Raw genomic sequence first — 13,797 nt, 5'->3', positions numbered from 1 at the left:
TTGATCAGGATCAACAAGAGATTTACCCTTGTCATCTGGACAGTCTGCTGCTAAGTGTCCTTTCCCACGACACTTATAGCATTTGCGAATTTTTGCAGCATTCTTTGGACGTTCCTCATGATTGGTCGAAGATGACGAGGCATTGGTGGAATTTTTCGAAATTTGGTTCACAAACTGAGAGTTGGAACCTGTTTCGATCTTTACTTCTTCTTTGACAAAATCCTCCCCTTTAACAAACTCAGTTTTAGGGATATTTTTCAAAGCCTTTTTAGATTTCCCACGTGACTTTGGTTTTGACTTCACATTTTGAACTTGATTAAAAATTTCCAAAATTTTATTGCTTATCAAATTTTCAATGTTTTCAAGATTTACCTCATTTTTCTTTGAAACTCCACTCATCTTCGACTGTTCTGAGTCAGAAACTTCATGTGGCTCAGATTCTGACTCACTTTGCGGTTCAACCGTCAGAGGGGTCTTTGGCACAAAATTTGCTAATTCAGGATCAATGCTTGGCATCGATGTATAGTTATGGTTTACCGGTGGAGGCACCTTACTATAACCAATGCCGAACATTTCTTCCTCAGATTCTTTGAGACGCTGGCTGTTAATACAGAAATTCATCACTTCGGATGAATCCCCGAACTTTTCAATCTTTCGTTCCAAATCTAAAATCAGATTATCTTTTTCCAAAATGATTTTGTCCTTTTCCAAAACACAATTTTGATTCATTTCAAGTTCAGATCTTAATTCCTGATTTTTAAGATTTCCCTGAGCCACAAGTCTCTCAAATTCAGAGATATCATTTTTCAGTGCTTTTATCTTAATTCGGTGTTCTTTGTCCGAATTAGACAACACAGCAATGAGTTCTCTGGATTTTTCAAAATCTGCAATTAAGTTTGTGTTATGAAGCGCATATCTATCAATCTTGGTAACAAACTCAACACATCTAGCACATCGCTTATCTACAGAAGATGATTTTACCTCAATGCCAGCCATGAATGCACAAGCCTCATTTTCTATGGAGTTTTCTTCCAACCTTTTAGCATCTGCATCCGCAAATTGCTGCATTTCAGCTGTGGAGATGTTGAATTCTAAGCGTTCTCCCTGTTCTCCATCTTCCATCTTGTTAGACTTTTCAACAGACTCTTCATTCGAAGGATTTTCATTCTCAGCAACATTCCCCGAATCCAACTCTTCCCCAAAAACCTCAGCTACAACCGCAAGCTCCTCAATGCTAGTCTCTTCGACAACCTCTTCATACACTTCTTCGTTCACAATTTCAGCTATAAATGCTTGTGATACAATAGCTCCTGAGATGTCTTCCAAAGCACAACCCCAGTCATAAGGCTCAGTCACACTCTGTAGACGTTGAGCCACCATAGCATTGTTTGTCGAAGGTGTAAGATTTTTAGACCCACTAGAACGAGCACTTGAGTTAGAGGTAGCAGCTGATGCATTGTTGTGAGGTCTTGAATTATTTCCTCGAGAGTTGTTGTCTCTATCAGATCTTTCCATTTTCGGCTTTCGACAATCACGTGCGAAATGCCCGTAGATACCGTAGTTGTAACATTTTACCTTTGACATGTTGACTCCCATTTGAGTCTTTGTCTGACCTCCTATGAACTTCCTACCCGTTCTCAACAGAAATTTCTTCGCTCTACGGACTAAGAGTGCCATATTGAGTTGTAAATCAAGTTCTTCCATTTCGTCCTGATCTATCTGATCAAAGTCCTCATCGAGACTTGACGGTTCAACGAGTTTTCCAAGACAGAAGTTCTCGTAGGCTGTCATGAAGGACACCAAAAGACTCATGTTTTCTTCAATCAACTTAATACAGCTTGCATCTATCTTAGGAATGTTCAAGCTTGTTCCTTGAGATTTCTGAGCTCCACTAGAAGAGTACATCCCTTGATTGGAATTGGTTGTTCCACTTGAACTGTCATTGTTGCTTATAAAGGCGTGTTCACTTGCAGAACCTTCATTCTCCGAATACAAGGCAACACCGACTCCACTATTACTACCCTTATCCGTTGGTTTTGAAGCCTTATATAACTGGGGATCTTGGATCTTCTCGAAATCAGATGCTTGATCTTCCATATTCCAAGCATAACCCCTCAGTTTTTGGACAACTTCTTCCAATGAGAGCTCCTCATAGAGAACACTCTCTCTAATCAATACGGTGTACATATTCCATTCTCTGGAAAGACAATTCAGAAACTTCTTAACCTTCTCAAATTCAGTGTAGATACCCTCTTGACTTCTATCAAGTTCGCTCAGCAGATGATAAAATCAGTTCACTGTGTCATCAAATGATTCATTTCTTAAAACCTTGAACACAACGAAGTGAGTCTTCAAACGTTCGAGACGTCGTTTCTTGTACATTTCATTTCCTTCATATCGCTCGATCATACTATTCCACAACTCCTTTGAGCTACTTCTCTTACGGAACGTATGAAGTATAGATTGTGTCATAGCCATCGTTATCATTGACATAGCTTTCTCTTCACAATCATAAAATTTCTTCTGGTCGTCAGTGAGTGCCTAATACGTATCAATCGTCAACGTACGTACTGGAGTAGCTCCACATCCTTTAACGATACACAACCAGATTTTGATGTCTTTTGCTCATACATACCTTTCGAAACGCTCCTTCCACTCAGGAAAATCAAGCTCGTTTATCAACAAAGAAGGTTTGTCGTTACTTCCTACCTCAGCATTGTGCTTGAGGTTTTGCACCATAGCAGTCAGATTGTTGTTTGCCATTTCAGAAAACAACAGTTGGTTTCCAAGCAAGAACTGTGTCACTGAATAGGTTTTCTAAGTTCAAACTCGGAGAGAAAATACGGAGTGAAATGTCTGAGGCTTTTATCAGAATGTGACACCCGGATCAGAACCTGAAATAAATCCCAAACCTCGGACACACAATTAGAGTTTTAAAAATCGGACAAGCAGGATTGAATAAACACACTAAGGAAAACAAAAACTCGGACTCCCTAAGAAAATATAAAGCTCAGACTCTAATAAAAGGTTAAAATTCGGACTCCCTAAGAAACATAAAGCTCAGACTCTAAGAAAAGGTTAAAACTTCGGACTCCCTGAGAAACATAAAGCTCAGACTCTAAGAAAAGGTTAAAACTTCGGACTCCCTATCTAAAGAGGTTAAAACTCGGACACAATGAGGATTCAGACTAAACGAAAAGTAAACTCAGATCTAAAGACTCGGACCTAATAATACTCAGACTGGAGCTAATAATAATAAAGACTCGGACTCATGAACAAGATAACTTAGAAACTCGGACCTAATAATAATAAAATAAAAAGTTAAAATTCGGACAGGGTTCAAAAATCGGAGAGGAGCTAAGATTCGGACAGAGATTTGAAACTCAGAACAAGTAAGAGTTTCTCAAAACTCAGATCCAGTGACCAATCTCCGGACTATCTCCCAATGTGACTTCTCACTGGTTCAACAATACCCCGGAGACACAAACACAGAATTTAAACCACGGACAAAGCTTCCAAAGATCAAACTTAGGAATCCTTTTCAACCTTCAACACTGTATGAACAAGAACCAAAACCCCTGTAAAACCCAGATGAAGAACAACACTAAAAATCACCAAACTACTCAAAATCCATCATCAAATCACTAGAGATGAATGAAGAATCATGAATAAAACACAAAAACTCACTAAACACTCACTAAACCCTATCAAAGTTTGAACTTTTCTCACAAAACCTTCAAACTAAGAAACACCTACAGTAGTATGAGCACACTGCTCTGATACCACTTGTAAGGCCTCCTAATCCAAGATCTCACTCGGCTAAAGCCACCAACAGGTGTGCGGAATCCACCTGATGATTAACCACTGTAGATGAAACATTAGAATGCAAAGATTTGTGAGAGAAATCAAGAATACACTGAGTATTCTTGATGAGGAAGATGAATGACGTCACTCACACACAGTAGCCGCCAGACAAAACACACACAATGATTAGGGTTAGGTGCACAAAATTTCACACAGAATCGCCGCCTTGTCTATTCCACATAAAGGTATAAATACAAGGCATACCCCGGACTTTCAAGACAAACTAGAAAGCCCGGACAAACAAACTACACAAAGCAAAACTCTGACTTTTGTCCTAAACAAAACTCAGACAAAAGTCTAGCCTAAAACTTGGACAAAATGTCCAAGGATAAAGCTAGGACTAAGTTTCAATATATGTACAAAAAAGACCCTATAAAATAGGAGACATGCACTTATCACCTAAAGTGCATTAACACCACCAGTATCATACATCAGACCACTACTCCTTATACACCACAACAAAATGGTGTATCTGAGAGGAAGAATATGACATTAAAAGAAATGGTTAAATCCATGTTCTCCTATTCGGGTTTTAGTGAAGGATTTTGGGGTGAGGCTATGCTAACAGCCTGCTATTTATTGAATAGGGTTACAAGTAAAAGGACCAAGGTAACCCCATATGAGCTCTGGCATATACAAGCACCAAACTTAAGTCATCTTAAAGTTTAGTTTCCTAGTCATGATTTATAAATAATATCCAAACGTATCCCCCGGGGATACTAGTTTAAAGTATGCAGTCGTATTCCCCCCGGGAATAGTAGTTTAAAAGTATCAATTCAAGCATAGTAATTCATATGTGTCCCCTCGGGACGCATGCGTTTAGTGTGTGTGAACTCACATTTGATTTGCTCGGTAGATAAAGCATTCGTCCTAAGTAGGTCAACCACGTCCTATTGTGGTTACCAATTATTAGGACGATATACAAGTAATCACGTATTAACTACATGTATCTAACACGTATTTAGCAAGTAGTGTACAAGTAACAACCATTGTATGATATACCGAACAGGTGCGTATTCACAGATATTTTGCATAATAACAGTTAAACATAACTTGAAATGGACAGTGTATAGGTGTGCGGCTCACCATGGGAATACGGCCCATCATAGTGTGCGGCTTAATATAGACTTAGACTGTTTATGGTGTGCGGCCCACTAAGAGTGGCCCAACACCATTTCTGGTCCAATGAAACTGTGCGGCCCACACTGGAGTGTGTGGCTTGCTTGACAAGTGTGCGGTCATGCAAGAGCGTGTTGTACTTTGTGCTCCAAGGGTCGCACACTTAGGAGTGTGCGACACAGCTCCAATTTAAGCAAACAATCATCTTTCATCAAACAGAATTACAATTTAGTCATTTCATGTTTCAATCGATCTATCCATCTAATCAAACATACCAATATTGGATAATCATTTGAACACCTTAACACCTTTTACTAGAACAATCAATCAATGTGGTTCTGTTATCATATTTGACTTGAGCATTCGTCATACACTTCTTAATAACCAATCAATCCCTGTAACCTCGACACTTACCCAAACCCCGAGTCCAATAAATCGACTATTATCTTTACTAAAAATCCTATCAATATTATACCTTTCAGACAATAAAAGAAGGACACATTTAAACAGCAAACATCACGAGTATTCCAACGGTTTTTCACATATCATCTACCAATTTATATACTATCAATTTAGAAAATATTTGTGCAATGATAGTTGTACATTATGCTTTGTTATTTGTTAATGCATTTGTGGATTTAAGCCAATTTGGTTTATTTATACACTATTAACTTTAAATATTTGTGTGCATATTTAGTGATAAGTTGTGTTTAAATAGTTGTACCTTAATCAAATATAGGTTGTAAGTTGTGCTTAAGTGGTTGTATCTTAATCAAATGATAATGGTTTCATTCTCTTACCAAATTCAATCTGTTTTGTATGCATGTATGGTTGTAAATTGTACTTAAGTGGTTGTACCCTAATCAAATAATAGTTTCATTATCTTACCATATTCATTCGATTTGATCCATTCAAAGTTGTGTTGCTTTATTTGTAAATTATTATTATTTATAATAATCTAATTAATTTAGCCAAAATCTTGTATAAATGTAATTTGCAACATATTGATGCAATGGTTTTTGTAATGTATGCATTATTGTTTGTATAGTGGTAATGATATATATTATATATAGATTACGATGAACCTGTCAAACGAGAAAAAATTGACGCGGGTTCATCGTAAAGCGCGAGTCACAGATCAACTTAGTTATTTTATTCTATGTTTTACGTTTCGACGTTTCGGTTTAATTTCTTCGCATTAACACCGCAACTTCAGTGTCGGTGGTCGCTGACAGTAGTGTGACATTAGTGCTCGCCCCCGCCGTAACGTGCGGGGTGTTTAATACTAGTTACCTATAAACTTCATCCTAAATAAAACTTCTATTAAAGCCCCAATCAAACTGTCACAAACTTAGATTCAAAACCACAGCACCAATTTATTCAAAACAATCAAAAAGGTTACAATGAAGTAATCAACCAGTCATCGGGTGACACGTCTAGAAAGATCGGGTAAACTACATGCTTGCCGTTCATCTTATTGCACTTCATAATATTCACAAGCTCGTCAAGGCACCATGATGAAGACGCATGATTCTTGGAAAAAATAATGATGTAGAACTTTGAGTCTTTAATGGATTTGATGAGCTCATCACTGATCTTCCTTCCTTTCTTGATTTCTTCATCATCTTTGTAAGTTCGAATGTTTCTAAGTTGAAGAGCAAACTAGAGATGATCAACGAAGCTTTTACGGGTTTCGCCTTGAAAACTCAAAAACACGTCATATGTGAAGCTCTTGTGAGTGGATGAAGTTGAAGACGCCATTACTTACAGATATGATCTAAGTCCTATGTAACCAAAGTACTTGTAGAGGAAAGTTTACGAGAAATGATTGAAAACGATGAATGACCCTTGACTCGTTGAGAACAATGATTCAAGCATTGGTAATGCAACACATGTTGGGTTATTTAATTTGGGAAAAACTAGAGAATTAGAAGGAAAAACCAAATCCCCGTCTTAGGTTGTTACGTAATAAAAATCGTTAAATCTTAAATTAATCTAGGATGAGCAGATATTGAGGTTACTATAACTAGTTAAATCTTAAATTAATCTAGGATGAGCAGATATTGAGGTTACTATAACTATAATGAATATAAATCGTTAAATCTTAAATTAATCTAGGATGAGCAGATATTGAGGTTACTATAACTATAATGAATATAAATCGTTAAATCTTAAATTAATCTAATATGTTATTTAATTGTTCGATGATAGTTACTATAACTATAATATGTTATTTAATTGTTCGATGATAGTTACTATAACTATAATGAATATAAATCGTTAAATCTTAAATTAATCTAGGATGAGCAGATATTGAGGTATGCTATGACTCTGTCATCAGCAACATTATTAGTAATATAACAAATTTCCAATATTTTGATCAAGCGCGACGCTTGTAATTTACGGATATGAAAGAATAAATGAAGTAATCATATCAACTGCGATACTTTTTCCGCTTACCAGGCTGCTTCACGAGGGCGTCTCAGAACCTGAACATTAAACTTCACTTATTGAGAAATAAATTTGATGTTTGATTGAGTGATAACCAGAATAAAATAGCATGAAAACAGGTTTAAGCATTTTGCAGAGCTGCAATTTTATAGCAATTGATGTTGAGTTGTAAAAAGCATAATTGGGTTCTTATACAGCATTTCTTCCAACATTATGAGTTGCTTAACAATGATAATATAGTCAACAAAGAAGATATAATATAGTTGAGCCAGACCCAGCTCGAGCTCAACTCGAATTCAAAACGAGTTGGCTCGGCTCGAGCTCGAATTCTAAATCGAGCTGAATTTTTGGGCTCGAGCAACCTCGGCTCGATTTAACTTGCTCTAACAATGAACCATCAAGTTTACTAACATGAAAAGCATTCAAACGTTAAACTTTATCTAACCTAGATACCATAGTTACAATGTAACTTAGCTAAAGGGCTATATATGCAACTTAGTTAGGCCAAAGACCAAATATGCAAGTAAAGCTTGTTAGATACCATAGTTACAATGAAAGAATAAATAGGACATTCGATGAAGGAATTTCCCATCACAAGTGTTCTTCAACTCCCATCCTTTGAGATCCACTATTTCTTTGAGAGCTCCTTTCCATTTCTCAATAGAGACTTCTTTATGTTTTACAAAGGCTTCTCCAACTGCCCCACATAGGTTGCGAACTTCAGAGGGTTCCACATCATAGAAGATCGGGCAAACAACATGCCCGTGTTTTGTCCTATGGCACTCCATAATCTTTGCTAGCTCATCCAAACACCAAGACGAAGAAGCGTAGTTCCTTGAGAAAACAATGACATGGAACTTTGAGTCTTCAATGGATTTGCTGAGCTCATCCTTAATATTTTTCCCTATCTTGATGTCGTCATCATCCTTAAAAGTGCGAATGCGTTTTTGCTGAAGAGCAAAATAAAGATGATCAACAAAGGTTTTACGAGTATCATCACCACTAAAACTTAAAAACACATCATATGTGAATCTCTTGTGAATGAACGAAGTTGAAGAAGACGCCATTACAACATATATGATCGAAATTAATATGAAATTACTGAAAAACAATCGTTGGAAGTGATGAACACCCCTCTAGAGGCTATAACAAGAGATAATGGTTCAGCCATTGTAATTATACAATTTAATTTGGGAAATAAAATGCATTTAGGAGGAGAAACCAATCTTTCTTTTAGTTTTTGACGAAATTATAAGGGAATAAAATACATTTAGGAGGAGAAACCAATCCCCCTTTTAGTTTTTGACGAAATTATAAATTATTTATTTGTTCAATGAAAATGATGATATTAAAATTAATTGAATTTAAATGGCAAAAATTTAATTTTTGTTTTCTTAGATGTATAAGACAAGTTATGAAATAGTTGAGAAATTACATTAAAAAAACAATATTCTTTCTTTCTTTCTTCCTTTCTTTTTCTTCTTTTCCTTTTTTTTTTTTTTGAAAATGTTCTTTTATTTTTACAAATACAAAACCAACATATTTTTCTTTTTCTTTCTTATAAAAGCAATTTAAAATTTTTTACACATAAAAACCAATATATTTTCTATTTTTTTATATTTCTAACATATTTAGAGCTCCTATCCATTTCTCAGCACATATATTCTCTCCACGTTTTTCAAAGGCCTTCCCAACCGTCCCAATTACTTTGCGGATTTCTTCGAGTGACACATCAAAAAAGATCGGGTAAACTACATGCCGGTCATTCACCCTGTCAGTGGCGGAACTAAAGGAAAAATTCAGGGGTATCGCAAATTGTTTTTTACCTACATTCATAAAACGGGTAGATTTTTTTCCATACGTTCGACGGTGGCGGATGAAAAACATATTAAGTGGATGATCTGACTTATATTTTGTTTTTATTTTCACAATCGTGTGTCGACTTCTTTTACTAATAATCGATATATCAACAAAAAAGTATAATCTTTAGGTCTTCGTATCTTGAAATCATTCTAAATTATTTCAATTTCAACACTTTGAAAAAATTATAATCTTTAGGTGTTCGTATCTTGAAATCATTCTAAATTATTAAATTTTCAACACTTTGTAAAAAGATTTTTTTTTGAGCGGCAAATTTGGATCAGGGAACAGACCACTGTAGTATTATCGAGCCACCAACGGAACCACCCGATCATATTCATCTCCACTAGGCATAATGCCTATACACCAATTTAGGAGGAAACCCAATAAATATGGGAAAACCCCCTTGTCGGAATCGAACTCAGGACCTATTGATTCCAAAGCCTTATCTCACTCCTATGATGCCTGTAGGCTATAAAGCCATGGACTATTTGAAAAGGAGGAAATGGATTTTATCACCCCTAAGTCCCTAACTAATCAATTTTGGCCGTTGCCACTCCCAACTTCCACTTTGGCTCCCACCACTCTCTACATAACATTTAAGTTGTTCTGTCACCCCTTCGTTAAATAATCACTAACTCTATTTGTTTTTTAATACTACGTAGCGAAATACTGTGACCTGGCACGCCTACGTGGACTCACCCCTTACAAGCCCTGTCCATTTCACTTCCATCAAAAGACTCATCTGCCATTGCATCCTTTCTTTCAATCACCAACAAATGCATCCTCTTCTTGATTCATGTTCTTCAATTCCTCTGATTTTTCGTCTTCTTGAGCTTCTTCGAAACCTGTTACAGAAAAATTAAACAAAAAATTCAAACAACCTGATTACATTTTCTTGAAATTTAATATTAATTGGTAACAAAACAACATTTGACGAAATTATAAGTTTACCATATTCAAGATTAAAATCCAAATCATGTGAACTTGAGAAGGTTATTCATGTGATAATGTATACAAATTGAAATTATCTTGAGCTTTTATCTCGTCATGTGAATCCAAACCTGGAATCTTTGTCCCAATTGAAACCTCTGCTTCTTCATTATCTGCATAATTAATTACTTGGTTTAACAAACTTAAAATTTAACTTACAAAAACTAAAATAGAAGATTAAACATTAGAAACTTTATATACCTGATTCACTCCCCTCTGCTTCTTCAACTTCTTTTGTATCAGATTGAGCTTTAATTAGTTCAGAAATTGAAGATTTTTCATCAGAACAATCATATGAATTCACATGAAAAACCGAAGAATTTTCGGTTTCTTCAAATTCCATCGAATCCAGCTCTGTAAATTTAGATAATTCATCTGTTTTTCCATCTGCATCCTGAAGAATGGAGTGCGTTTCTTGATTCACCTGCAACAACTCTTCTATCATTATTTTGGTTTTCGATTCGGAACTTCTAGGGTATTAACATAGTTACTCCCTGTAATTTGCACAAAATAACATACTTAGATGCTAATAGTTTAACAAACAATTAACATTAATACCTTCAAACGTTAAAAATGAAAAGTTAATTGCCGTTAAAAAACCGCAGAGTAGAACGCTAGTGGCCGAATTAAAATTGCCGCTATTTTCCATGAGTGGGCCGAGGCCACTATCTCTATTTTATAAGTTAGAGGGCTGCCATAATATAATTATATAATTGGGCCATACAGATTAGTAAGGTTAGACCCATTACACCCCCATGCTATTTTATGATCCACCAATAAGCCCATGTCGAGAGTAATTGTATTTTATTTCAAATGGAATAATTGAATAAGGGATTATATTATTAGGGTGGGGATCAAATAGCAAATTTATTTTGGCTAGAAAGGATAAGAAGCAATAGAATTATGACATGTGACAAAATTTAAAGTAAGAGAAAGGGTATTTTAGTCAATCCAATCCTTTCTTCTTCCATCTTCTCTCCCCAGTAACTTCAAAACCCACCATTTTCAAAACCCACCATCTTCAACCTTTTCTTCACTTACTATCACAATAATCACTACATTATAGTGCGATTTTCGTCATCAATCAATGACTCAAACACCCGATCAACGTGTTCTTCAGCTTTTTTTTTTTTTTTTTGAAGAAAACCCTGTTTAATTTCATTCAAAATCTTGTTTTTTTCGGTGATTTTGAAGATAATCACTCGATCCGGTCGATTCAATCGCTGATAAGTGTTTCAATCATTCAAATTTTGTCAATTGTTGAAGAAATCGGCTTCGATCCATGTAAGAAATTCTTTAATTTCATTTTTACGATCTTGGCTGGGATCCGGGGGCGGCAGCCCCTGGCGGGGTACAAGGGGCGGCAGCCCCTGGCGGGGTACAAGGGGCGGCAGCCCCTGGCTAGGGTTGAGACAATTCACAGCAATTGCATCAGAAAATACATCAGAAAATTGATTTAATAAAAATGAATCAGAAAATTTAATTTTCTGTAAATTGGCTCTAGAAAACTATATTGGTTCAGACAATTCACAGCACAGACAAAACTATTGTCCTGGTTCAATGCGTTTTAGAGAGAACACTTTCTTTGGTGTTTTTAGGCCATTGCGTTTTAGAACTAAGACATTTTTATGTGTTTTCTGGCCATTGGGTTTTAGAAAAAAACATTTTTGAAGTGTTTTTAGTTATTGCGTTTTAGGTAAAACACATTTTAGGTGTTTTCAGTCCATTGCGTTTTACAGAGAACGCTTTCTTTTGTTTTTTTAGGCAATTGCGTTTTAGAATGAGACATTTTAAGTGTTTTCTGGCCATTGCGTTTTATAAATAAGACATTTATTTGTGTTTTTGGTGCATTGCGTTTTAGGTATAACACTTTTTTATGTGTTTTCAGTCCATTGCGTTTTAGGAATAAGACATTTGTTTGTGTTTTTTGTGCATTGCGTTTTAGGTAAAACACATTTTTATGTGTTTTCAGTCCATTGCGTTTTAGGAAACAAACATTCTAAGTGTTTTCTGGCCATTGCGTTTTAGAAATAAGACATTTCTTTATGTTTTTGGTGCATTGCGTTTTAGGTAAATCACATTTTTACGTGTTTTCAGTCCATTGCGTTTTAGATAGTACACTTTCTTTTGTGTTTTTAGGCTATTGCGTTTTAGAAATAACACATTTCTTTGTGTTTTCTGGCCATTGTGTTTTACAAGTAAGACATTTCTTTGTGTTTTTGGTGCATTGCGTTTTGGAAAAATGTCATTTTTTAGGTTTTTTTTCCATTGCGTATACGCAACTGGGTTTTTTCCATTGCGTTTTACGCAACTGGGTTTTCAAAAAATATTTTCGAAAATATAGCAATAGTATACTCGTTTTAAAGATAAAAAACGCTCGTTTTTTTGGTGCAATTTTTATAAAAAAATAATGTCGTATGAAAGAGTTATTAACGTTTAAAAAATGAGGGGAATTGAAGGAGAGAGAAACTATTGCCTTGGATTGACTAGAATACCCCTAAACAAACTCACGTGCCTCTTTTCTTCCCTTCAATTTCCATTATTTAATCTTAGCCATTGATTAACTAAATGGATGGTTAAGATCACTTCCTAGCATTCTTAGCCAAATAAACCTCCAATTATGTCCTAACCCTATATTATTAATATATATCTTATGAAAAAGAAATTAAGGAAGGTACTATTTATGATTTTGGAAGGAAGTACCAACATTGATTATTGTTAGAAAAAGGCGGCAAAAATATTGATAAGGGTAAGGGCTGGGACGAATTATAAAAGAAATAGGAGGGAATTTAAGGGGTAATAGTCAAGATAAAATAACTAGGAAATACATAACCTAGTTAGTTAGCATCTTGACATAATAGAACAAACATGATTAAAACACCCTTTAAATAACTTGTGTAAAGTGGAGGGACTAAACTTGGGCAACTATAACAAAGTATTAATTAAAAGAAAATAAACAAACAAACACACACATACGTGTGTGTGTTTGTCTGCGATTTCAACAAGAGCAGAAAGCTCTCAAACTCAAAAACCCTAAATTCCAAAAAATTGCCAAATTGAAAAGGGAAATCAAGCCCAAATCGAAATCCAAGCATAGATTAGTGATCACCGCAGTAAAGGGATCATAAGGTATGTAAAAATTTCATGGTTCGATTCCATCTTGAATTCTAGATGAACACATGAGATTCGAAATCTGAGTTTGCATGATTGTTGTTTGGATGAAATCATAATGAAATCATGTCTAGGAGTAAACCGTAGTCATTAGTTTGTTTAATTAGTGTTTAAACTATGAAATTCATGATCATCTATTATATGTGCTTGATGGGTTTTGTGGAACCATGATGATCATAGAATCATGATTATCAAACTAGTGTTGTTTGAGCTATATGAAATAAATCCAGAATGTTGATATGGAATTTGATATATGAACTTGTGTTAGATGTTAAAATTTGGCCAAATAACTAGTCATGAGACTTGGTTGTGGGTTTAGTAAAATAATGCCCTTTAGGT

At 35.4% G+C, this 13,797-nt stretch overlaps 1 protein-coding gene across 1 annotated transcript; it reads right to left on the bottom strand.

Moving 5' to 3' along the window:
• Positions 1–7,967: 7,967 nt before the first annotated feature.
• LOC110901661 (disease resistance protein RUN1-like) lies at positions 7,968–8,501 on the bottom strand. The gene has a single exon (XM_022148471.1). It carries the CDS (start codon positions 8,499–8,501, stop codon positions 7,968–7,970), a length of 534 nt encoding a protein of 177 aa, XP_022004163.1.
• Positions 8,502–13,797: the final 5,296 nt, after the last annotated feature.

Source organism: Helianthus annuus, chromosome 13 (assembly GCF_002127325.2).
Source record: "Helianthus annuus cultivar XRQ/B chromosome 13, HanXRQr2.0-SUNRISE, whole genome shotgun sequence".
Lineage (NCBI taxonomy): Eukaryota > Viridiplantae > Streptophyta > Magnoliopsida > Asterales > Asteraceae > Helianthus > Helianthus annuus.
This window is presented reverse-complemented; position numbering and strand designations above follow the sequence as displayed.